General features: G+C 43.8%; 2 protein-coding genes across 2 annotated transcripts in view; one reads left to right on the top strand and one right to left on the bottom strand.

Moving 5' to 3' along the window:
- The window catches only part of CAPN7 (calpain 7), a 74,845-nt gene extending 54,788 nt beyond the window's left edge, over nucleotides 1-20,057 (bottom strand). The window contains exon 1 of the mRNA XM_029070806.1: nucleotides 19,982-20,057. The gene's annotated coding sequence lies outside the window, so the exon portion shown is untranslated. The remainder of the gene's footprint in view (nucleotides 1-19,981) is intronic.
- LOC100083924 (collagen alpha-4(VI) chain-like) overlaps nucleotides 5,870-22,725 on the top strand; it is a 68,288-nt gene continuing 51,432 nt past the window's right edge. Inside the window, exons 1-4 of the mRNA XM_029070793.1 lie at nucleotides 5,870-5,953; nucleotides 14,374-14,462; nucleotides 19,788-20,393; nucleotides 21,653-22,273. Of these exons, the coding sequence (XP_028926626.1) occupies nucleotides 14,387-14,462; nucleotides 19,788-20,393; nucleotides 21,653-22,273 (1,303 nt within the window). The 5' untranslated portion in view covers nucleotides 5,870-5,953; nucleotides 14,374-14,386. The remainder of the gene's footprint in view (nucleotides 5,954-14,373; nucleotides 14,463-19,787; nucleotides 20,394-21,652; nucleotides 22,274-22,725) is intronic.

Below are 22,725 nucleotides of genomic sequence, written 5' to 3'. Positions count from 1 at the left end.
AAGTGGCCAAATCCAACAGTGGGAGTGATTCTTTCCAACAGGTTATGCCTTCCTGAGCTTCCCAGAAGTGTGAAAGCATAATCTAATATTGCACCCAGGTTTTTTGTTTCATTCTCCAAGTGAAGCGGCAAAAAGAAGTCAAACAAGACCAAGCCTGCTACACATCCCTGTTTTATCCTTTTGGCAGTGATGACCGGCTCAGTCAGGGCAGTCTCGATTCTGACCCAGCCAGCCACGCCATCAAGGAGTAATAATAATAATAATAAAACAATAACAATAATGGGTACTTGTTAAAAACATTCTATTTTAGGCACCGTTCTCAGCACTGGAGTAGATATAAGATAATCGGGTTGGACACAGTTCCCATCCCACACAGTGCTCACATTCTTAATCCCCATTTTACAGATGAGGGAACTGAGGCATAGAGAAGTCAAGAGACTTGCCCAAGGTCACACAGCAACAAGTGGCAGAACCGGGATTAGAACCCACGACCTCTGACTCCCAAGCCCGTGCTCTTTCCACTAAGCCATGCTCCAGGTCATTCAGCTAGTGCATGGCTGAGCAGGGATTAGAACTCAGGTCCGCTGACTCCCAGGCTCTTCCCACTAGGCCATCCCACTTCTTCTCGTGTGTTGATAATGGCATCGGTGCTTCAAGTCTCTGTTGTGGCAGAGTGAGCCTTCGTCACCCACATGCACTCCGAGAGAGTGGAGCAATTTAGTTGGGTCCGTGAGGTGAGGCCAGTGTGGTAGCTGTCAATCAGACACCACCCCTTAGGCATGCTGAAATCACATTCATTCATTCATTCAATAGTAATTATTGAGTGCCTATTATGTGCAGATCACTGTACTAAGCACTTGGAATGTACAATTCGGCAACAGAGAGAGACAATCCCTGCCCACTGACGGGCTTACAGTCTAATCGGGGGAGACAGACGGACAAAAACAAGACAACTTAATCGCGATAAATAGAGTCAAGGGGATGTCCTTATTAACAAAATAAATAGGGTAATAAAAATATATACAAATGAGCACAGTGCTGAGGGGAGAGGAGGGGAAGGGAGAGGGGGAGGAGCAGAGGGAAAGAGGGGAAAGAGGGCTTAGCTGAGGGAAGGTGAAGGGGGGCAGAGAGGAAGCAGAGGGAGCAGAGGGAAAAGGGGAAGCTCAGTCTGGGAAGTCCTCTTGGAGGAGGTGAGCTCTCAATAGGGCTTTGAAGAGGGGAAGAGAGTGAGTTTGGCAGAGGTGAGGAGGGAGGACATTCCAGGACAGTGGGAGGACGTGGGCCAAGGGTCGACCGCGGGATAGGCGTGAACGGGGAACGGTGAGGAGGTGAGCTGGGCCACCCTGCCTTTCCCGCCAATAAATTCCTAATGATTGCTGAGAGCTTGCCTCATCTCTACTTAGCACTGTAGTTCTGATCCTTTGGTATCTCACAGCAAAACTGCAGATCACCCTCCTCAGCAGAAAAACCAGAGCTGGTGGATTACTTTAGGCTAAGATTTGCCTGGCTTCTAATAGTTAACAGTATTCAAACATGATTAGTTAGGGCTGTAGCTAATTGATTTGTTAAGTAGCTAAATAGCCATTTCTAGTCAAAACAAATGAGATCATGGAGTCTTGAGTAAGATGAGTCCCTGGCTAAGTCCTGGATTAGCTCAGGTATAAAGATACACTTCATTCTCCATGAATCCCCCGTTTCAATCTAGTCCACCTTCTGGCCCCGCAGCTTGAATGCCCAATGGGGGGAACCTCTTCTTTGTCCTTTGTGCTCGCTGTGGAATACGGGATCTGTTGCTGGCTGATTTCACCCCAACCCCACCCAGGACCTCTCTGGGCTGGAGTCAGCCAGTCCCTCCCCTCAGGTGCTCACAGATGAGACAGGTATCTACCCTAGACAAAGAGCAGAAACGCCACATGGCCGGTTTGGGGATCTGTCACCATGCGAGACCTCTGCTTTCGGACCACAGGGGGCTGAGTAGTTGCTGGGAGCCTGAGGTGGTGGGGAAGAGAGGAGCCATGTATGTGGAAGGAGGGGGAGAGAGAAGCTCAAAGGCCAGCCAGGACACCGACTGACTCCCTATCCCTAGGGTGACATCAAGACTCAGGCATCTGGCCACTGTGAAGGTCCCAGCCAGGGACCAGATAAGAGAGGCACTTGATTATGGAAGAACATAGATTGCAAAATACTTTCCATTCTGGAGAGTCTCTCAAACCTGGACAGTTTGCCACCCTGCTTCTTCTATTTCCTGGATTATCCTGAACGTGTGGACTTTTTTTTATTCTGACTCTCTTGGTTAAGTTTTATCTCTATAATCTCCTTGATGCCCTTATCCCATCAATCAATAGTACTTGCTGAGCTCCTATTGTATGGAGAACACTGTACTAATCTAGTAGGAGAGTAGAACGAGAGGAGGTAGAAGAAAGGGTCCTGGCCTTAAGGAGTTTACAACCTAAGTGGGAGAAGACAAGGGGACTTAAATTACTATCAAATACCAGGAGTAGGAGGAGATAATAGTAAGAAAATGGAGAAAGACATAAATAAAAACATAGTGCCATAAATCAATATATATATCTATTATTCTTATTTATTTGGTGAATCAGAGGCCACTTTGCTAAAGTACCTAGAAACTGAAGCAAAAGGAACCCTTCATCAATCTAGGTATTAAAATAAATAAAAGAGGAATGAAATTTGGCCGGAATTAGTAAAGGAATGCTGAGTTCATTCATTCATTCAATTGTATTTATTAAGCACTTACTTTGTGCAGAGCATCGTACTAAGCGTTTGGAATGGACAATTTGGCATCAAGTAGAGACAATCCCTGCCCAACAATGGGCTCACAGTCTAAGTGGGGAAGACAGACAACAAAACAGAACAGAACAAAACAAAACAAGTAGTCTGGCGTAAATACGAAGATAAATAGAATCATAGATATATACACAGCATTAACAAAATAAATAGAGTAATAAATAATATGTACAAATATGCACAGTGCTGTGGGGAGGGGAAAGGGGTAGAGCAGAGGGCGGGAGAAGGGGGAAATGGGGAGAGGAAGAGGAGGAGAGGGAAAGGGAGGGCTCAGTCTGGGCAGGCCTCCTGGAGGAGGTGAGGTCTCAGTAGAGCTTTGAAGAGGGGAAGAGAGCTAGTTTGGCAGATATGAGGAGGAAGGGCATTCCAGGTCAAAGGTAGGATGTGGGCCAGGGGTCAATGGCGGGACAGGTGTGAACAAGGGATCCTGAGGAAGTGAGCGGCAGAGGAGCGGAGCGTGTGGGGTGGGCTGTAGAAGGAGAGATGGGAGGTGAGGTAGGAGGGGCAAGGAGATGGAGAGCTTTGAAGCCAAGAGTGGGGAGTTTTTGTTTCATGCCAAGGTTGATAGGCAACCACTGGAGGTTTTTGAGGAGGGGAGAAACATGCCCAGATCGTTTCTGTAGGAAAATGATCCGGGCAGCGGAATGAAGAATAGACTGGAGCAGGGAGAGACAGGAGAACGGGAGATCAGAGAGGAAGCTGACACGATAATCCAGTCGGGATATTATGAGAGCTTGTACCAGCAAGGTTGCAGTTTGGATGGAGAGGAAAGGGTGGATCTTGGCGATATTGTGCAGGTGAGACCGGCAGGTGTTGGTGACAGATTGGATGTGTGGGGTGAATGAGAGAGCAGAGTCAAGGATGTCACCAAGATTGCAGGCTGTGAGATGGGAAGGATGGTAGTGGTGTCCACAGTGCCAGGGAAGTCAGAGAAAGGACAGGGTTTGGGAGGGAAAATAAGGAGCTCAGTCTTGGACATGTTGAGTTTTAGGTGGCAGGCGGATATCCAGGTGGAGATATCCTGAAGGCAGGAGGAGATTCGAGTTCATTGAAGAGTTGTGAAATCCTGATTAAACATGCTAACTAATAAATAATATTTTAAATGGAGCTTCAATTGAAAAGAATGTAAAAAGAAAATTCCAATGGAGATGTAAAATCACAAATTAAGTTTTAAACCAGAAATCTCCAAAATATATTATTAACCCCCTGTAATCCATTTTACTTTACCATCAGTTTAATAAAGGGATAAGGCTTCCTATCATGTGGTGCCTGCTTCCAAAAGCTGGAGGAAGACAATACCTCAGTGGACTAGAGAAAGAAGAGATTTTGTCTCTTTCCCATCCTACCCCAACATCAAGAGAATTCTGAGGGCTCAACTTAGTCCAGGATAGTCCCTAACTACTGCAAAAATTAACAAAAAAGCCCTTTTGCTTACTGGGAAATATAATTTCTCCTTCCCCTCTCTGCAATTCCCTTGCAGATGTTCAACAGGGCTTCTGATCGGATATTTTGAAAGCATACAGCTCTCACCAAAGACTGATTACAACACAGCAATAGTGCCAAGGTGGCTGTAGGGATGATACAACTTCGGATGGTGGAAAGTCATGAAGAAATGCCTAGCGGAGGAGGCTTTGAGGATGGAGAGTCCTGTGGTCTGGTGGATTTGAAGGGTAAGGCAGCTCTGGAAGGGGGAAAGGACCTGTGCAAATCAAGAGCAAATCACGGTAAGAAGGTAAATTTGGGAGGCAGGAAGAGCACAAGATGGGGAGTGGTAGAAGATGAGAGCAGATATGAAAAGAGGGAGAAAGCTGAAGAGCCTTGAAGTCAATGGTCCTGGAGAATGGGTAGCCATTAGCATGGACTGAGATCGACCAGATGACATTTTAGGAAGAGAGTATAGTACAGACCGAAGAGGGGAGCAGTTGGAAACAGGGAGGCCAAGGAAAAGGTTTTCTAAGGAAAGTGTTTCTAAAGCTGATGATTCTCAGGGGGTAGAGTAACAACAGAAATAGTAGCTATTCCACAGAGTGTACATTTGCAAGAAAAACTCATCACACCAATAGACTTTTAAGGTTTTTAAGGTGAGGATTCCTGGTAAATACATAAGCAGATCCAAATGTATGAATTCATCGATGCCCCAGAGCTAGGCATGCTTCAGACCAGGTCCACCTTACAACTGATTACTTTGGTACAACGTTGAAAACAGGAAAGATTTCTGGCTTGTGCAAGCTTCACAGAGGGAATTCAGATTTTTAACTCACATGCTTAACATCACCGTTATTATTCCCAGTATCATTTTGAGGAATTTATATCATAGAGAAGCAGAGTGGCTTAGTGGAAAGAGCATGGGCTTGGGAGTTGGAAGATGTGGGCTCTAATCCTGGCTCAGCTACTTGTCTGCTGTGTGACCTAGGGCAAGCCACTTCTCTGTGCCTCAGTTACCTCATCTGTTCAATGGGGATGAAGACTATGAGCCCCACATAGGACAATCTGATGCCCCAGCACTTAGAACAGTGTTTGGCACATAGTAAGTGCTTAGCAAATACTGTCATTATTACATATTAATTTTTATGCATATACAATTTTTATTACTTGCCACTGATGAGCAGGGTATGGTATTGGGTGATTTGGGAATTCAGAAAGAGGTATAAGGAACAGCCTTGCCCCCCACATTACTATCTAATAGCTCTAAGTAAGGGAGCAAAGTCATAGATAATCAAATCAACATTAAATACATTGGAGAACTTTGTAACCAATGATCAGAAGCACAGGGCTGGAAACATTTAATGCTGCCTACTGATTTTATTCAGTTAACTGTCAGGATTACATTCACCGGGTGAAGTGGAGTGGGACTTTTTTAGGATTTATTTATGGACCGATGTGAATAATATTAATTTCTTTTTGTATTTTCATACCTATAAAATCAAAGTCAAGCCCAAACTACGGACCTGGTTCTTTAAACATATTTACCGCTCCTCCCACTTCCCACCCCTTTCTAATCACTTGGGGAATCTCCTATCTAAATAGGAAATCTGCCCACACTCAGGGACTTTCTTTACTCAAGGGAATTCATTTTTCTCAAGTGGCTTCTTAAGAGCTGAAGACAGGGAGGAGAAATTAAAAGAACCAAGCAGAAAACTTCCACTAGGTAGGCAGAATCATTTTTTTTCCTACTCTAGTTTTAAAACTGAACATTTAAAAGTATGAGCTCGTTGCTTTGATGCTGCTTGTACCAAATACAGATCTTCGCTTGAACCAACAAGCAGAAGGAGAAAGTGAAAGAAAAGCTCAGCGTGGAAAGCAGGTGCATTAATGTTCTTTAAAAATAAGTTCACAAATTGAAATTTTGAGTGGGAAATTGGGTAATAAGCTCTTACTGGTTTGAAACTGTACTTTTCTTTGGCTCTGCTTTTTTTCTGCCTCTCTGTGTCTCCCTCTGTCTCTCAAAAATATCTCTGAATCTCTTCCACTAGCCTATTTTATTTTTTCCAGTACTGGAGCCTCTTTAATTTATCCTGCTATATTTAGAACATGTACAGATATATCATGGGAATTGATATATTTTAGGATATACATGTGTTTTATGTATATACAATTTTTATTAAGTCCCATTGACAAGCAGGTATGGTGTTAGGTGACTCGGAAACTCAGAAAGAGGTATAAGACACAGCCTTGCCCTATAATTTCCCTCAAATATGTATATGTATATCCTAAAACAGATAACAACTGTAGGTGCTAGCTAAATGTGACTTTTTTTGTTAAAACCTGTGTGGACTAAAGCTTTTTGGGTGTAGAAAAAGAAGTGATCTGCTCCCAGTTTTTTGGGTTTTTTTTGAGACAGCTGATTTCATATTGCTGTCCACTTACTTCTACTGCAAGCTCAGCTGTAAAAAAAAATCAATGTCTCTACAGTCTGGTTTGTAATGAAGAAAGATAGTTATGGTTGTGCCTACTTGAGGCAGGCATATTTTTTAAAAATTGATTTCCCTCTAGATAATTTCATCTTTCTGCTAGAATCTCCTGTTAGGCTAATTTAATGTAATCTGGGATTTCCTTGAGAAGGCAGGACCACAGTTTTTGGAGCTGTGTACCAGTAGTCTCTAGAGTTCAGGCTGCTGGAGGGAAGAGGGAATGTAAGGAATCGATCAATCCTATTTACTGATCACTTACTGTGTGCTGATCACTGTCCTAAGCGTTTGGGAGAGCACAATATAGCAATATAACAGAATTGGTATACACAACAAGTTTATGGTCTACACAGGAAGACAGACACTAATATAAATAAATTCCGGATAGGTACATAACTGTTGTGTGGCTGAAAGAGGGGTGAATAGAGGGAGCATTCAATAGCATTTTATTGAGCACTTACTATGTGCAGAGCACTGTACTAAGCACTTGTAATGTACAATTCGGCAACAGATAAAAACAATCCCTGCCCAATGACGGGCTCACAGTCTAATGGGGAGCAAATCCAAGAGCATGGATGACTCAAGGGAATGGGAGAAGAGTAAATGAAGGCTTAGCCAGGGAAGGCCTCTTGGAGGAGATGTGCCTTCCATAAGGCTTTGAAGGTGGGGAGAATAATTGTCTGAAAGAACTCCTGTGTCTCTGTCAATTGGACAAGCTCTCAAGTAACCCAGAGGCACGCATGAAGGACATCCACTTCTTGGGAAAATTCCATCTCTAAAGAACTTCAACTTTTCACTCTTGATATCCACCGTCCTGAACTGCAATGTGTTAGAATTACATTTTTTCCCTTTAATGTTCAATACCCTTACGGATATTGACAGACATAATCTACTACAGTAAATGGTTTCCATCCCCCATTAGCATGGCATAGTGGATAGAGCATGGGCCTGGGAGTCAGATGGTCATGGAGTCTAATCCCTGTTCCACCACTTGTCCGCTGTGTGTCCTTGGGCGAATTTTAACTTCTCTGTGATGCCTCACGTCATTTGTAAGAAATGGGGATTAAGAGTGTGAGCCCATTGTGGGACAGCGACAGTGTCCAACTTGATTAACCTGTATCCCCCCAGTGCTTAGAACAGTGCTTGGCACATAGTAAGTGCTTTACAAGTACCATAGCTATTAAGTTTACTTTATTCAGCTTTGACCCTTGAACAGCATTGAAATACTGAATGTTTTTTGCCCTGGCTAACAACAGAAATCTGAACAGCTGTGTGTAAGTTCTGTGGAACTCTATTCCCCAGGCTGAATGGGAGCGGGAATAGAATGTGTAACCCCATGCGGACTGATCCTTTGCCTTATTAAAGACTTTGTGTGAAAAGAGCATAAGCATTCTCCTTAGGCAAAGTGAGACTGCTTTAGCGCTTTGGGCCATCTGTGGGAGGTGTTGAGGGTGAAGTCATTCCTTAGCGAAAGAAGCAATTTTGTGTCGGAGAGAAGTTATGATAGGCCACTCACGCAATCAATCAATAGCATTTATTGAGGACTTACTATGTGCAGAGCCCTGTACTAAGCGCTTGGAAGAGTACAATACAACTATAAGCAGACACATTCTCTGCCCATATTGAGCTTATAGTCTTGACTGGGAGACAGAAATTAATATTAATTAATAAATAAATGACAGATATATACATAAGTGCTGTGGAGCTGGGAGGGAGAGATGAATTAAGGGAGCAAGTCAGGGGGGTGCAAAAGGGAGTGGGAGAGGAGGAAAGGGGGGCTTAGTCAGGGAAGGCCTCTTGAAGGAGATGTGCCTTCAGTAAGGCTTTGAAGAGGGGGAAAGTAATTCTCTGTTGGATTTGAGGAGAGAGGGAGTTCCAGGCCAGAAGCGGGACATGGGTGAGGGGTTGGCGATGAGATAGACGGGATCGAGGAATAGTGAGAAGGTCGGCATTATAGGAGTGGAGGGCGCGGGGTGGGTTGTAGTAGGAGAGATGCGAGATGAGGGAGGAGAGGACCAGGTGATTGAGTGCTTTGAAGCCAATGGAGAGGAGTTTTCGTTTGATGTGGAGGTGGATGGACAATCACCGGAGTTTCTTGAGGCGAGAGAAAACATGACTTGAACGTTTTTGTAGACAAATGATCCGGGCAGCAAAGTATGGACTGAAACAGGGAGAGTCAGGAGGCTGGGAGTCAGCAAGGAGGATGATACAAAGATCAAGGCAGGATAGGATTAGTTATTGTATTAATGTGGTAGCGGTTTGAATGGAAAGGAAAGGGGAGATTTTAGCGACACGGTAAAGGTAGAGCCGAAAGGATTTAAATGAATTGAATATTTGGGCTGAATGAGAGAGAGGAGCCAAGGATACACCATAGTTATGGGCTTTTGAGAACGGAAGGATGGTGGTGCCATGTATAGTGATGGGAAAGTGACGGGTAGGACAGGGTTTGACTGGGAAGATAAGGACTTCTGTTTCAGGCATGTTAAACTTGAGATGACAGGAGGACTTCCAAGTAGAGATGTCTTGAAGACAGGAGGAAATGCAAGACTGCAGAGAGGGAGTGAGATCAGGACTAAAGATGTAGATTTGGGTATCATCCCCATAGACATGGTAGTTGAAGTCATGGGAGCGAATGGGTTCTCCAAGGGAGTGGGTGTAGGTGGAGAATAGAAGGGGACATTTCCTGGGAGGGTGATTCAGTACAACAGTGTGGTCTGCCTCTGTCAATGAACCAGGGAAGAGATTGCATTCCATTCTATCTTTCTGAACTTGCGACCCCTTGGGAGAGAAATGTGTTTGAGATTTTGAAATGTCTCAGAATTTTCCATTCAAAGATTTTGGAGCTGATAGTCACCCCAACTCTCTCTTGATTTAAGATGTATAGTGTATGAGGAAAAGCTGTTTGCTTAGAAAGGGCACTAAATGTGATATGCAAGTGTAGCATAAGAATGGGGAGAGGTGTCAACCTAGTGTTGGTTGTCTTTCTTGCTCACAACATGTCTCAGGCAAAATTTAAGACATATTCATTTCACACAGTGGGAAAGGGAATCACAGAGAAGGTGTGTTTTGTTCGATGATGCTAATTCATGGGAGAATTAGGGGGAAACCCCTTAAACATCAGGTTCCTAAACTGCTGTTTTTAATGTTTGCATACTCCAAATATTTGTCGTTTGTACTCAAAGAAGATGCTTCTGATGGTGAAATTCACCCCAAGGGTTCATGTGTGACAGAAAGGGCCACCGTGGGCCCCACAGTTCTGACCCTACCATGTCCACAAAAAGACTTCCCTTTGTTGGGTTGTCATATTTATTTCATTCAATCGTATTTATTGAGTGCTTACTGTGTGCAGAGCACTGTATTAAGTGTTTATTTATAGTGCCTGGACTTGCTTTTACTTCTGCCTCCCTGCCTCCCAGTCTTCTAGAAGTTCCTGATCGAAAAGAATGGTGCCTTTCTTGATTGCAACATGACAGGCTGGCCTGTCGGTGTTAATTGAAGCAGTGTGACTGCGTGGAAAGAACCCAGGCTTGGGAGTCAGAGGTAGTGGGTTTATTTTGTTAATGAGGTGTACATCCCCTTGATTCTATTTATCGTGATAATGTTGTCTTGTTTTTGTTTCGTTCTGTTTTGCTCTGCCATCTGTCTCAACCGATTAGACTGTGAGCCCGTCATTGGGCAGGGATTGTCTCTATCTGTTGCCGAATTGTACATTCCAAGCTCTTACTACTGTGCTCTGCACATAGTAAGCGCTCAATAAATACTGTTGAATTAATAAATAATCCCGGTTCTGCCACTTATCACCTGTGTGACTTTGGGCAAGCCACTCAACTTCTCCGTGCCTCAGTTACCTCAAGTGTAAAATGGGGATGAAGACTGTGATCCCCAAATGGGACAACCTAATGACCTTGTATCAACCCCAGCGCTTAGAACAGTGCTCTGCACATAGTAAGTTCCTAACACATACCATAATTATTATTATTAATTGTCTACCAGTTTTCAGTTAAGGTGCTATTTTGTCTGAAGCTTAGTTTTATCCAATATTCTCCTGGGTGTGTCCTGGGCTGGAGGAGGGGAAGTGACTGGGGATAGGGAACTGTGCTTTATCCAAGTACCCCTTTGAATCAGTTTTGGTAATAATAACAGTGGTTTTTTTAAGCATTTACTAGGTGTCTAGCAGTGTACTAAACACTGTACAAGATACTCAGGTCAGACACAGTCCACGTTCTACATGGAGCTCACAGTCTAAGGTGGAGGGAAAACACATATTGAATGCTCATTTTACAGATGAGGAGACTAAGGTCCAGGGAAGTTGAGTGACCTAGCAATGTGGCCAAATGGAAAGAGAATGGACCTGGCAGTCAGAGGACCTGGATTCTAATTCCAGCTTCGCCCCAAACTTGCTGTGTGACCTTTTCTGTGCCTCAGTTCCCCCATTTGCTAAACGAGGATTCAATCGATACCTGTTCTCACTCTTCCTTAGACTATAAACTCCATCTGGGACCTGATTATCTTGTATCTACCCCAGTGTTTAGTACAGTGCTTGGCACATAGTGAGTGCTTAACAATTACTACAATTATGTTATTATTTTTTAATTGAATTTTTATAGCCCATCATTCTGCCTATCGATTTTGGCTGTCTTTTTACACCTTATATGCTTAGCTTTTAAATTCTGTTTTGTACCTCTTTATCTACTTTTTTAGCACCTACTCTGTGCCAAGTACTGTACTAAGTGCTGGGGTAGATACAAGTTAATCAGGGTGGACACAGTCCATGTCCCACATGGGGCTCACAGTGTTAATCCCCATTTTACAGATGAGGGAACTGAGGCACAGAGAAGTTCAGTGACTTGCCCAGGGTAGCAAAGGGGAAAGTGGAAGAGCCAGGATTAGAACCCAGTCCCTTTTGACTCCCAGGCCTGTGCTCCAACCATTAGACTATGCTGTTTCTCTATTTGACCATCACTGGTTAGTTCACCACTGAGAGGAACAGCCAAATAACAGACATATTTACCTGTAATGAGGTCCTGGAGCACACCAGGAGATTGGACGATTGCTGGCTACCCAAGCAGTTGCTGCAGTGAGCCGGAAGAAGTCACGACCAAGCTGGGAGTGACGATCAAACAATCTACCCACTTAATGAAGCACAGATTCAAATGCAGTGGTCCGTTGAGAGACCACTGATGTTGGAAGACTAATCTGGCGAGCAGCAATTAGAAAAGGGGTTGCTGTCATTTGGGAAAAGCTTTGGGAAAATCAGAATACTAACAGGTAGATTCTAAAACAGAGGCTGGCCCTCTACAGAGCAAGACCATGGGCAGAACAAAGATCTAGCTTTATGGGCAAATAACGTCAGTCATGAGTTAGACTTTTCAGCCACACTTGCACAGATGAATGGGATCTCACTGTTGGTGGCACCATCTTTGAAAACTAAAGATAACTACCTATTGGCAGTCAAACACAAAACAGCCACAAGCCAAAAGAGCTTCTGCAATAGAAATGTAAACTTAGTTTCATTGTTTAGAATATTCTCTGTGGAACTGAAGGAAACTATTGTGCAGGCATTTTTCACTTTGGCATTCAACAGGTACAGCTGCTTTGTAAGTAAGAAAGAATGGCTGTTATTTCTAGTCATGGCTACCCTCATATTCCCCACCCCTAAAACAAGGCTGAAGAGCTATAACCCCCTATATAACTCAGCATCTTAAAGAACCATGAGCAAAGCAGAGGTGGCGAAGGTGGGCAAGGCAGCTTCTCTGGCACCACTGCTCCCAGTTCAGAAGGGTTCCAAGGATCTGACTTGAACTGGAAGAACATTAGTACTGAAAAAAATGTTCACCAAGGTGATGTAATGCATCCTCGCGAGCTGCGGAAAGAAGAGCCGGAACCTTCACTTCTGCTTCCCAATTCTCCCGGGCATGCCTGTTTCAGCTGGAAAATCATTGACTGGGCAGCTGTGGTTGGGCTCCGCTCCCTCCCAATCTGGATCTTTGAGCTGTGTGTTTTGGGGGTTGGAGCAGAACACAGCTATGGATGCTCCTCTGGCAGCTGAACTGGTGCCTTAAATCCCATGTCATTCCCTATGAATTTAAAGGGAACTCTAGCATTCTGGCCGCTGGAGCTTTATGGCTGCAGCAGGGAAATGGTTAGGGTGAAGCTGTTCCCAGCTTTGCAGCTGAGTGAGGACACAGAACACAAGACACTGCTGGGGATTTGAACCCCAAGACTCTCTGGGCTATTTTACTTTTCCTGGGCTGGACTGGAGAGTCTCAGCTGAGGCAAACTTCCCTATCTGACCCGACTCAGATCAGGGGAAAGGAGGAAAACTCTGGATGTTTTGCCCTTATTATATACTCCAGCTAATGGGAGCAGTGCTCCCTAAGTAATTCACTGCCACTATTCCACGACAGAACAGATTTGTTCTTCAAAGAGGCACAGGAGGCCTGACCTGAACCACTGAGGGTTTTGCACTGGCTGGGGAATAATAATAATAATAATGTTGGTATTTGTTAAGTGCTTACTATGTGCAGAGCACTGTTCTAAGCACTGGGGGAGATACAGGGTAATCAGGTTGTCCCATGTGAGGCTCACAGTCTTAATACCCATTTTACAGATGAGGTAACTGAGGCACAGAGAAGTTAAGAGACTTGCCCACAGTCACACAGCTGACAAGTGGCAGAGCCAACATTCGAATCCATGTCCGCTGACTCCCAAGCCCATGCTCATTCCACTGAGCCACGCTGAAAGTCAGTGTCTAAACTCCCTCCCCAAAGCGAGAGTGTGGCTTTCTTTGGAGTTGGTGATCGGCACGACCACCCCTACTTATAGAAAAGAGATATGAACATATTTACTCTGTAGTCAGAAAAACTTAAATCAAATTTTTAGGTCCCCATTAGCTGAGAGTGAGTAAAGAGATTCACTTTCTTCTAAACACATTCTGTACATTGAACTGAAAATTAATTTTAAGTTGGTGGTGTGTGGGGATGGGACAGAAACCATAGAAACCTCTTCTGAAGGCATTTATTAGACAAAAAGAAGCATGGGGAAGGAAGTTTGATGTGTAGGCATTTCAGAGACAGCATGAACTATCTGGGGAGAAGGGGTATTTCTCCCCAGCTCAGCCAGGGCTACAGCAAAGACTTTTCTCCAAGAGCTAGGGACTGTCCATCATATCTGGTTCTGGGTCATTCCCCTATCCTCTGATCCATGAGGAAGACCAGGAAGTGATGTTTTGGTCTTTGTCTTTAGTTCTCTTTTGACTTGTCTTCTCTCCTTGAACAAATTCAGATATTTCTCCTTGAACAAATTCCTCTCTGGTTTTCCATTCCCTCCCTCATCCCAAACTGTACTCCATGTTCACTTCCAGTTCTGAAAAATGAAAAATTGACTCCCAGGTTTTAGCGGGTGATACAAGCAGTCACCTTGAATGCTAATTATCCTCCCACTATTTCTGAGAGAGGCTTTTAAAACTGAGTTGGGAAGAAATGTGTTTTATGTTTTTTGGTTGTTGTTTTATTAATCTCCTGGCATCTGACAAGTAATGCCATTTCCTGTCAGCTTGATAGGAGCAACAGGGATGATTGGCTCATTGATTTTTAGAAAAACTCTGTGTGAGGTTTTTTAAAAAAGCTCTTATGCCTAACAGATTTTATTTCTTTTGTAGGATCAGCTATATAATGGACACTTGGCAGCCCCTCTTTTGGGCATTCTTCTCTGCTGCTGCCTTCTACCCACTCCGGGCACAGAAAACTGGTAATACATGCTGAGTTTTGGTACAAGTCAATGGAAATAAAAAAAAGTGTCATGAGATCATGATTCATGTGATGAAAAATTCATGTGAAAGATGGTTTAGTTGGGATCTTGGTGCTCATGCAGTGTTGTAGATGGCCACGTCATTTAACTTTTACTGAGCTTAATCATTAAATGAAACGGGCTTCCTGACAAATCATCTTGACAAGTTATCAGAAAAGTTATTTTTCTGACATGCCAGTTCTGTTTATGCATCACGACTCTTCTTCTGAAGTAGAGCGGATTTTCACTCCCAGATTTACTTGATGATGCTTATACCTTTATAGTCCTCACTTTGTCTTTAGTAGACTTGTAAACTAGATGCAAGTTGTATCATGGAAAGACTGAACTTATTACTGGTAGCTTCATTTAAGCTGTAATAACACGTTTTATATCATATAGTACCAAAATTGGTCCTATTATGTGGTAGGAAAAATATGATCTATTAATGGAAAACACCGTGAGGGGTTATGAAGCTGATAAAGTTTGTTTTCAGCTCTGACCTTCCTCATTTATGATCCGGAAACTTAGTAACAAAAACTTTTTACAAATCCCCAGACTACTAAAATGGCCTATTGAGTGCACTTGAAAGAATACAAGGTATTTCTAATTTTTGTAAAACATGAAATCAATTACTATTGCCTGAATCTGTTTTCTGTAGGCAACAATAAGGTTCCCATTGATAAGTTAATAGAAATCAGTGCCACGCAGTAGTCATTTTTTATCCTTAACAGAGAGCTGGAATAATGGAAAAAAATGGATTTCATGTTGAAGAATTTGATAGGCCATGGTATAACACCCTCAGAGTTATCTCCCAGCAGGGAGGCAATTTCATCTAACCCCAGTCCAGGCTATTAGGGGCAACTATAATAACTGCCAAGCAACACTGCCCAATGCTACTGGCCACTTGCTATGGTTAATCCAACCTGGCTGGCCTTGATCTTTAAGAATTGGGAATGTCAATTACTTCCACCATTTCATTGGATAATACTGTAAAAACATCTTTGAACTTTTTGTTCTCTGTAATATGCAGATACGACATGTTCCTCACTCCAGCATATGGTGAATGAACTGTGTGGAAAACTATGAGTCATAACATTTTTAAACAAACAGACTGTGTCGTCTAAACTGTCCAGCCACCCAAACAACTGCTCTTGTCTGCACATGCCCCACTTTGTTGCTTCTGTTGTTTTCCAGCTCCAGTTTATTTAGTTGTGCGGAACAGCACTGTGGATTTCTTTGTTGCTGTTGTTCCTTGGTTGGTTTTTTTTGCACTGGTTTTCAAGAGGGCATGGAAAAAATGCCCCCCTTTCAACATTGCTAAATTACTCCTAATATACTCAACGACGGCTTATCGAATGTGTGAGGATGCAGAAGTGTCCGCAGCTGCTGAAGTCTCAAAGATATCCTGTTCGGTGACCTCAAGCGTGAGAGTATGGATGATTCACAGAAAATCATCACCACTATTACTTCCACTTCTAATAATAATAACTGTGGTACAGATTGTAAGCTCGTCTCTAGACTGGAAGTTCACAATGGCCAGGGAATGTATCCACTAATTCTGTTGTCTATTGTACTCTCCCAAGCGCCCTGCACCTAGTAATCACTCAATAAATACCAGTGATGGATTGATTTGCTAAGTGCTTATTATGTATAAAGCACTGGATGAAGTACAGGGATAGATATATGACGATCAGGTTGGACACAGTTCCCATCCCACATGGGGCTTCCCAGCCTAAGGAGGTGGGAGAATAGGTATTGAATCCCCATTTCACGGAGGAAGGAACTGATGCATATAGAAGTTAAACGACTTGGCTAAGGTCACACAGAAGGCAAATGGGGGAGCTGGGATTAGAAGTCAGGTCCTCTGACTCCCGGGACTGTGATCATTCCAAAAGGCCACTCTACTTCTGCCGAAACAACTTAAAGTCATATTCTGCTGGCAGTAGTCCATACATAGGTTATCTCAACCACTGGAGTCTAAATAATACTCACCCCCAAAAGGCAGGGGACTGAAATGGTGTATTACTGTTGTAATAATGAAAATAGAAAAAATATTGAAGGATACTACAAACCTGGGAAGGACCTAAGGAGGTGGTTTAATCAATCCCTCTGTCTCTGATGTTTGACGGGACGGATCATGCTTTCTTCCCCTTATCTAGTAAAGCTATGCGCTCTTTTAAGGTAACCAGAGTTACTTGGGCCTGATTTGTCTGCCCTGGGGAAGGGGTCTTTTTGATAAGTATCTCTTCTCTGCCTTCCAATAAAAACTGCTCAAATGAAGTGCCACACTTAGAACTCACGAGTACCAGTCTGTTTCTGGGCAAACATTTGTGAGTGAATCTCACTAACTAGCCAACCCCAGGGAGATTTGCCCTCAATCCGTTTTGCTGCAGTTTTTTCCTGGTATTTATTAAGTGCTTATTATGTGTCAGACACTGTTCAAAGCGCTGGGGTAGATAGAAATTAATTAGGTTGGACACAATCCCTGTCTCACATGGTGCTCACAGTCTAAATAGGAGGGAGAGCAGGAGAACGGAGACACAGAGAAGTTCAGTGACTTGCTCAAGGTCACACAGCAAGCAATTGGCAGAGCCAGGATTAGAGCCCAGCTCCTCTGACTCCCAGGCCTGTACTCTTTCCACGAGTCCAGGCTGCTTCTCATAGGATGACACAAATCCCCAGAATGCTTATTTCCAGCCTTCATTTTTTGTAATTTATTTTAGTGCTTGTCACCCCTCGGAAACTGAAAGGTCCTTGAGGGCAACGATCGTGTCTATTAACATTATTAACTTTATTTTACACTTCCAAGAGTCTAATAGTGCTGTACACAGAGTAAGCCCTCAATAAATACAATTAATTAGTTGACTGATTGATGATGTGGAATCCTGACAATATGCCTAGTTTGTAGGGTGGAATTCTGCCAAGTATCCCTTTGGATATCTTCAAGTTCAATAGTTCTAAAACTTAACTGCTCATCTTTCCTCCCATTTGGGATATCCTCACTTCCACCAACCTCTTCCATCACAGCTGACAATGCCCCACCCATCCCATTTCTGAAGCCCACAACATTTGTTTTATTTTTGCTCCACCTTCTCTTTCAGCTCCCATATTTAGTGTGTTGTTAAATCCTGTCAGATTTTCCTCCATAACACTTCCAGGATCCTCCCATTCCTCTTCATCCTAACAGACATCAGGCATTTATCTAATCCTAGTTTGACTACTGTCATCAGCTTCAATGTTTATCTCCCCCTCCAGCCTGTCCCCTCTGCAGGCCATTCTTTACTCTGCTGTTCTGGTAATTTTCTTAAAACATTGTTCTGCACACCTCTTCCTGCTCCTCAATAACTGTTAGTGATTCCTGTCTCTCTCTTCATGAAGCAGACACTCCCAACCACTGGTTTTAAGGCCCTTTTCCCGTTAGTTATCTACTCCCTTCTAGTTCACCCCAACTCATCCGCTCCATTTCTCTCAAGCCATGCTACTCATTATCCCTCCCTCTCGCCTCTCCTGCCTCCCAACCCTTTACTTCTGCCTAAAGCTCCCAGCACCTTCATATCCACCAAGCCACAGCTCTCCCCATCTCCCCTGCTAGAGACCAGGGATCATATCTACTGACTATAAGTAGCCTCCCGAGCACAAAGCACAATGCTCTGCAAAGACTAAGCATTCAATAAATAGTATTTTTTTTATGGTATCCGTTCAGTGCTTACTATGTACCAGGCTTGGGCAGATATAAACAAATCGGGTTGGGCACGGTTCCTGTCCCACATGGGACTTTTACAGATGAAGTAACTGAGGTACAGAGAAGTTAAGTGACTTGCCCAAGGTGATGATGTTGGCATTTGTTAAGCGCTTACTAAGTGCAAAGCACTGTTCTAAGCACTGGGGGGATACAAGGTGATCAGGTTGTCCCACGTGGGGCTCACAATCTTCATCCCCATTTTACATATGAGGTAACTGAGGCTCAGAAAAGTTAAGTGACTTACCCAAAGTCACACAGTTGACAAGTGGTGGAGCCGGGATTGGATCCCATGACCTCCGACTCCCAAGCCCGTGCTCTTTTCCACTGAGCCACGCTGCTTCTCAAGGTCACACGGCACACGGCAGACAACTGGCAGACCTGGCATTGGAATCCAGGTCCTTCTGACTGCCAGGCGCGTGCTCTATCCACTATTGATTGAATTAATCAAAGACCTTTTGAAATCATCTTCCCCAGGAGACCTTCCCCTGATTGATCTGTGCTCCTCCCCCCCAGTTTTATCCCCTTAAATACCACTCTAGCCTTTTATATCATCCACGAATTTCTGGACAACCACCTGTAACTCATTTGTTCATACCCTTTTACTTAAGCATTTACATACTTCCTTCCTTACTCTTATTTGGAAATTATATTAGCGTCTGCCTCCCCATCTAGACTGCAAGCTCCCAGGGAGCAGGGATTGGTTCTATTCATTCGAGTATACTCTTTCGAGTGCTTATATAAGATCTGCACTGAGTAGTGCTCAATATTTGCTATTGATTGATTTGAGTAGTCAACCCTACGCGTAGACATTAGTGGAAGTTCTATCATGACTGATGTAGATTAGATAGGGTCTTCGCATTCCAATAGTTGCAGAATACAGGAGGAAGTTTGAAGCAGTCTGGCAACTAATAACCCTAGTTCAACACTCCCTGGTCCTACCTTTCCCGCTCTACCTCCCATATCTGAAGAGTTAGAGAAGAGAGCCTGGAACAATTTTTACCCCTGGGGTGGGTCAGGGTCTTCAAGGTTCCCCCCACTGCTGATGTCCCACATGTATGGGTTATTACTATTCTGCATTCCTGAATGTGACGCCTCACGCCCATTTTCCAGAAACTCCTTCAGTCCTCCTGCATTGGAGAATCTATATTATCCTTTCTAATGGATAGGAAAATCATAACAATTGACCCAGGGTCTGCTAAAGCTTCCTAAGTCTTAGAACCTCCTGGTGATAGGGAGAAGGGGAGGAGAGCTCTTCACAGCCCTTCCCTTACTCTTGTCAGTCCAGCACGTGGTCTGGCCTCAACCTTGAGACTCAGGAAAGTTGTCCCTCTTTAGAGAGACAACTGTAAGGGACCTTTTAAAATGCTGCCATCGGCTAGACAATTGTATTGAACTGACTAGTATATAAGCACACATCCTCTTCCCTCCACATTGTTCACATAAAAGCATCTTTGTACTGTATTTAGTAATCATGTTTCCTCTCCCATCCATTTCTCCTTTTTCTGCCTTGCTCTCTACCCTTCTCTCTAAATTCCCCAACGCAGCATCCTTCAAGCCTTACGCTGATGTGGTTTTCCTTGTGGATGCCTCTGAGAAACTGGAGTTGAATAACTTCCCGCTGATTAAAAATTTCATCTTCAGAATAATCAGGACACTGGAGGTTGGAAGCAACAGGTACCAGATTGGCCTGGCTCAGTTCAGTGGGACAGGTCACGTCGAGTTCTTACTCAACACCTACCTGACCAAGGCAGAGATGATCGACTACGTCCAACAGGGATTCACCCTCCGACACGGTCCAAGGCGGACTGGCAACGCCCTGCAGTTCCTTCAGAAGACTTTCTTCAAAGAGGCAGCGGGAAGCAGATTCGGTCAGGGAGTCCCTCAGTATGCCGTGGTCATCACCTCTGGAAAGTCTGAGGATGCAGTCGCAGGAGCCGCCAGGAAACTGAGGGGAAAGGGAGTAAATATCTTGTCGGTGGGGATTCAGAATTTTGATAAGAAAGAACTGGAGACAATGGCTTCTCCTTCACTGGTGTTCAAAATCCAGAGAGAAGAAGGGGCCAGCCAATTGGAGCGGAAAGTCATCGACTTGTTTCGAAGCTCGATTAAGAAACGAGACAACACTGAGGAGGAGAAAGGAACGATGCCAGGTGTGGGGCTAAGTATGGAAACAATCGTAATAATAATTCATAAATTTGGTGGTAATCATTAAGTGTTTACTATATACCAGGCACAGTACTGAGTGCTGGAGGAGTTATCCGGTTGGACCCTAGTCCCTGTCCCACATGGGGCTCACAACTTAAATAGGAAGAAAAACAGATAGTGAAATCCCATTTCCCAGATGAGGAAACTGAGGCACAGAGACGTTAGATGACCTGCCCCAGGTCACACATCAAAGAAGTGGCAGAGCTAGGTTTAGATCCCAGTTGGCTGTTTCCTAGGCCCACGCTCTTTCCACTAGGCTATGCTGTCTCTCATGTGCACGTGTTGACAGTCAAGCATTAGACTGTCAGCTCCTTGAGGGCAGGGATCATGTTTTTTTACTTCTCCTGAACTTTTCCAACCGCTCAGTACAGTGCCTGCATTCAGTAGGAGCTCAACAATACTACAGATGGACTGAGGGAGTAGGTTTGGTAGCTACTATCAGATCTTGGGACATTCAGTGAACACCCATCTGCGTGGCTAATGGAAAGAGGATTTTTCTTTCAAATTTTGCTTGTTTTCAGATTACCCTGTCCTTTATTTTGTCCTGCTCTCCCCCAGGTTTTGACACCCTCATAAAGCAGCGTGGCTCAGTGGAAAGAGCACGGGCTTTGGAGTCAGGGCTCATGAGTTCGAATCCCAGCTCTGCCACTTGTCGGCTGTGTGACTGTGGGCAAGTCACTTAACTTCTCCGTGCCTCAGTTCCCTCATCTGTAAAATGGGGATTAAGACTGTGACCCCCACGTGGGACAACCTGATTCCCCTATGTCTACCCCAGCACTTAGAACAGTGCTTGGCACATAGTAAGCGCTTAACAAATACCAACATTATTATTATTATTATGTCTCCACAGTGCTAAGTACCTTGCATATTATAACCACTTGATAAATGCCATTACTACTTCCCTACTCCTACCCCCTACTAAAGGGAGATATAAGGGAGAAGATCTACTTTCCTCAGGCAAAACGGCTTTGATAATAATTTCCCGAACTTACGCATTCAGAAGAGAAAAGCCTTTTGTGACTTTGGGTATTGTGTGTACTGCTGCCTTAAACAGTTTGAATTCTCCTTCAAAGAGTTGTTGTTCAATTCTAATCCAGTATACAAGTGTGTTGTGAGTGTGCATGTTGTGAGTGTGGAACTATGATAATCTTTTAAATTTTGTTCTCCCACCAATTCACAGGGCATTATCTGTTTTTTATTTTAGGGTGCCTGCGTGCTACCGTAGCAGATATAGTATTCCTAGTCGAGGAGTCCAGCAATATCGGGCAGAGTGGCACCCAACAAATTGGGAACATTTTGAGGGAAACTGTCAAATCCCTTGTTATTGGACCCGATAATGTGAGAATTGGTTTGGTGCTTTACAGTGATGAGCCAAGACTTGTATTTTCCCTGGAAACGTTTCAGACCAAAGAATCAATTATGAGCCACCTGGCCAAACTGCCGTACCGAGGTGGGAAGCCCAAGACTGGAGCCGCCTTGAAATTCCTAAGGGAAAATATTTTCACGCAGGATGGGAATAGAAGGTATGAAAAAAGAGTGCAACGGATGGCAGTAGTTATCACGGAAGGCTTCTCTGAAGACAGAGTGAGTAAACCTGCTTCCCAACTCCGCCGGGCTGGTGTCACCATCTATGCTCTAGGTATCCAAAGAGGCTTGGAGAGGGGCAACTTAGAGAAAATGGCATCTTATCCCCCTCGGAAGCATGTCATGAAACTGGACCTCTTTCAGGACCATTCTTACACTGGAAGGAGGATAGGGAAACTGCTTTGTACTGACGATCTGCTTCAGCCTTCAGTTGTGGTGTTAAACAATGCCCTGAAAAGAGGTAAGAGAAGTTGTCTATGTTCCAGGTCTTTCTTCCACAGGCTTGCTCACATATATAAACATGCCTGTGCATAAGCACACACACACACACACACACACACACACACACGGAAAGATCTTTCAATTAATTCATTTGTAGCCCAAGAAGGAATGTGATCAAATGATCAATGAGTATTCAAAGCTGTGATGACAATATAACATCTTGAGAAGAAAAACCAAACTCCTGTTTACCTAGGCTGATGAAAGGCAAAACATGGATTACTGAATTTTTTTGGATAATTGTGCTGCAAAACAACCTTTATTTTAATCAATGATTTCCAAAGTTTTTCCCCACCAAACCTTTCCCCCGAGTTGCTAATAAGGAACAAAATTAAGGAAGTGGGATTTCTTCTCCTGTACTTTCCCCTGCTCACTTCTGCTGTATGTCCTACTGCAGGGATCTGCAACTTATTC

This window comes from Ornithorhynchus anatinus, chromosome 8 (assembly GCF_004115215.2).
Source record: "Ornithorhynchus anatinus isolate Pmale09 chromosome 8, mOrnAna1.pri.v4, whole genome shotgun sequence".
Classification (NCBI taxonomy): Eukaryota; Metazoa; Chordata; class Mammalia; order Monotremata; family Ornithorhynchidae; genus Ornithorhynchus; species Ornithorhynchus anatinus.
This window is presented reverse-complemented; position numbering and strand designations above follow the sequence as displayed.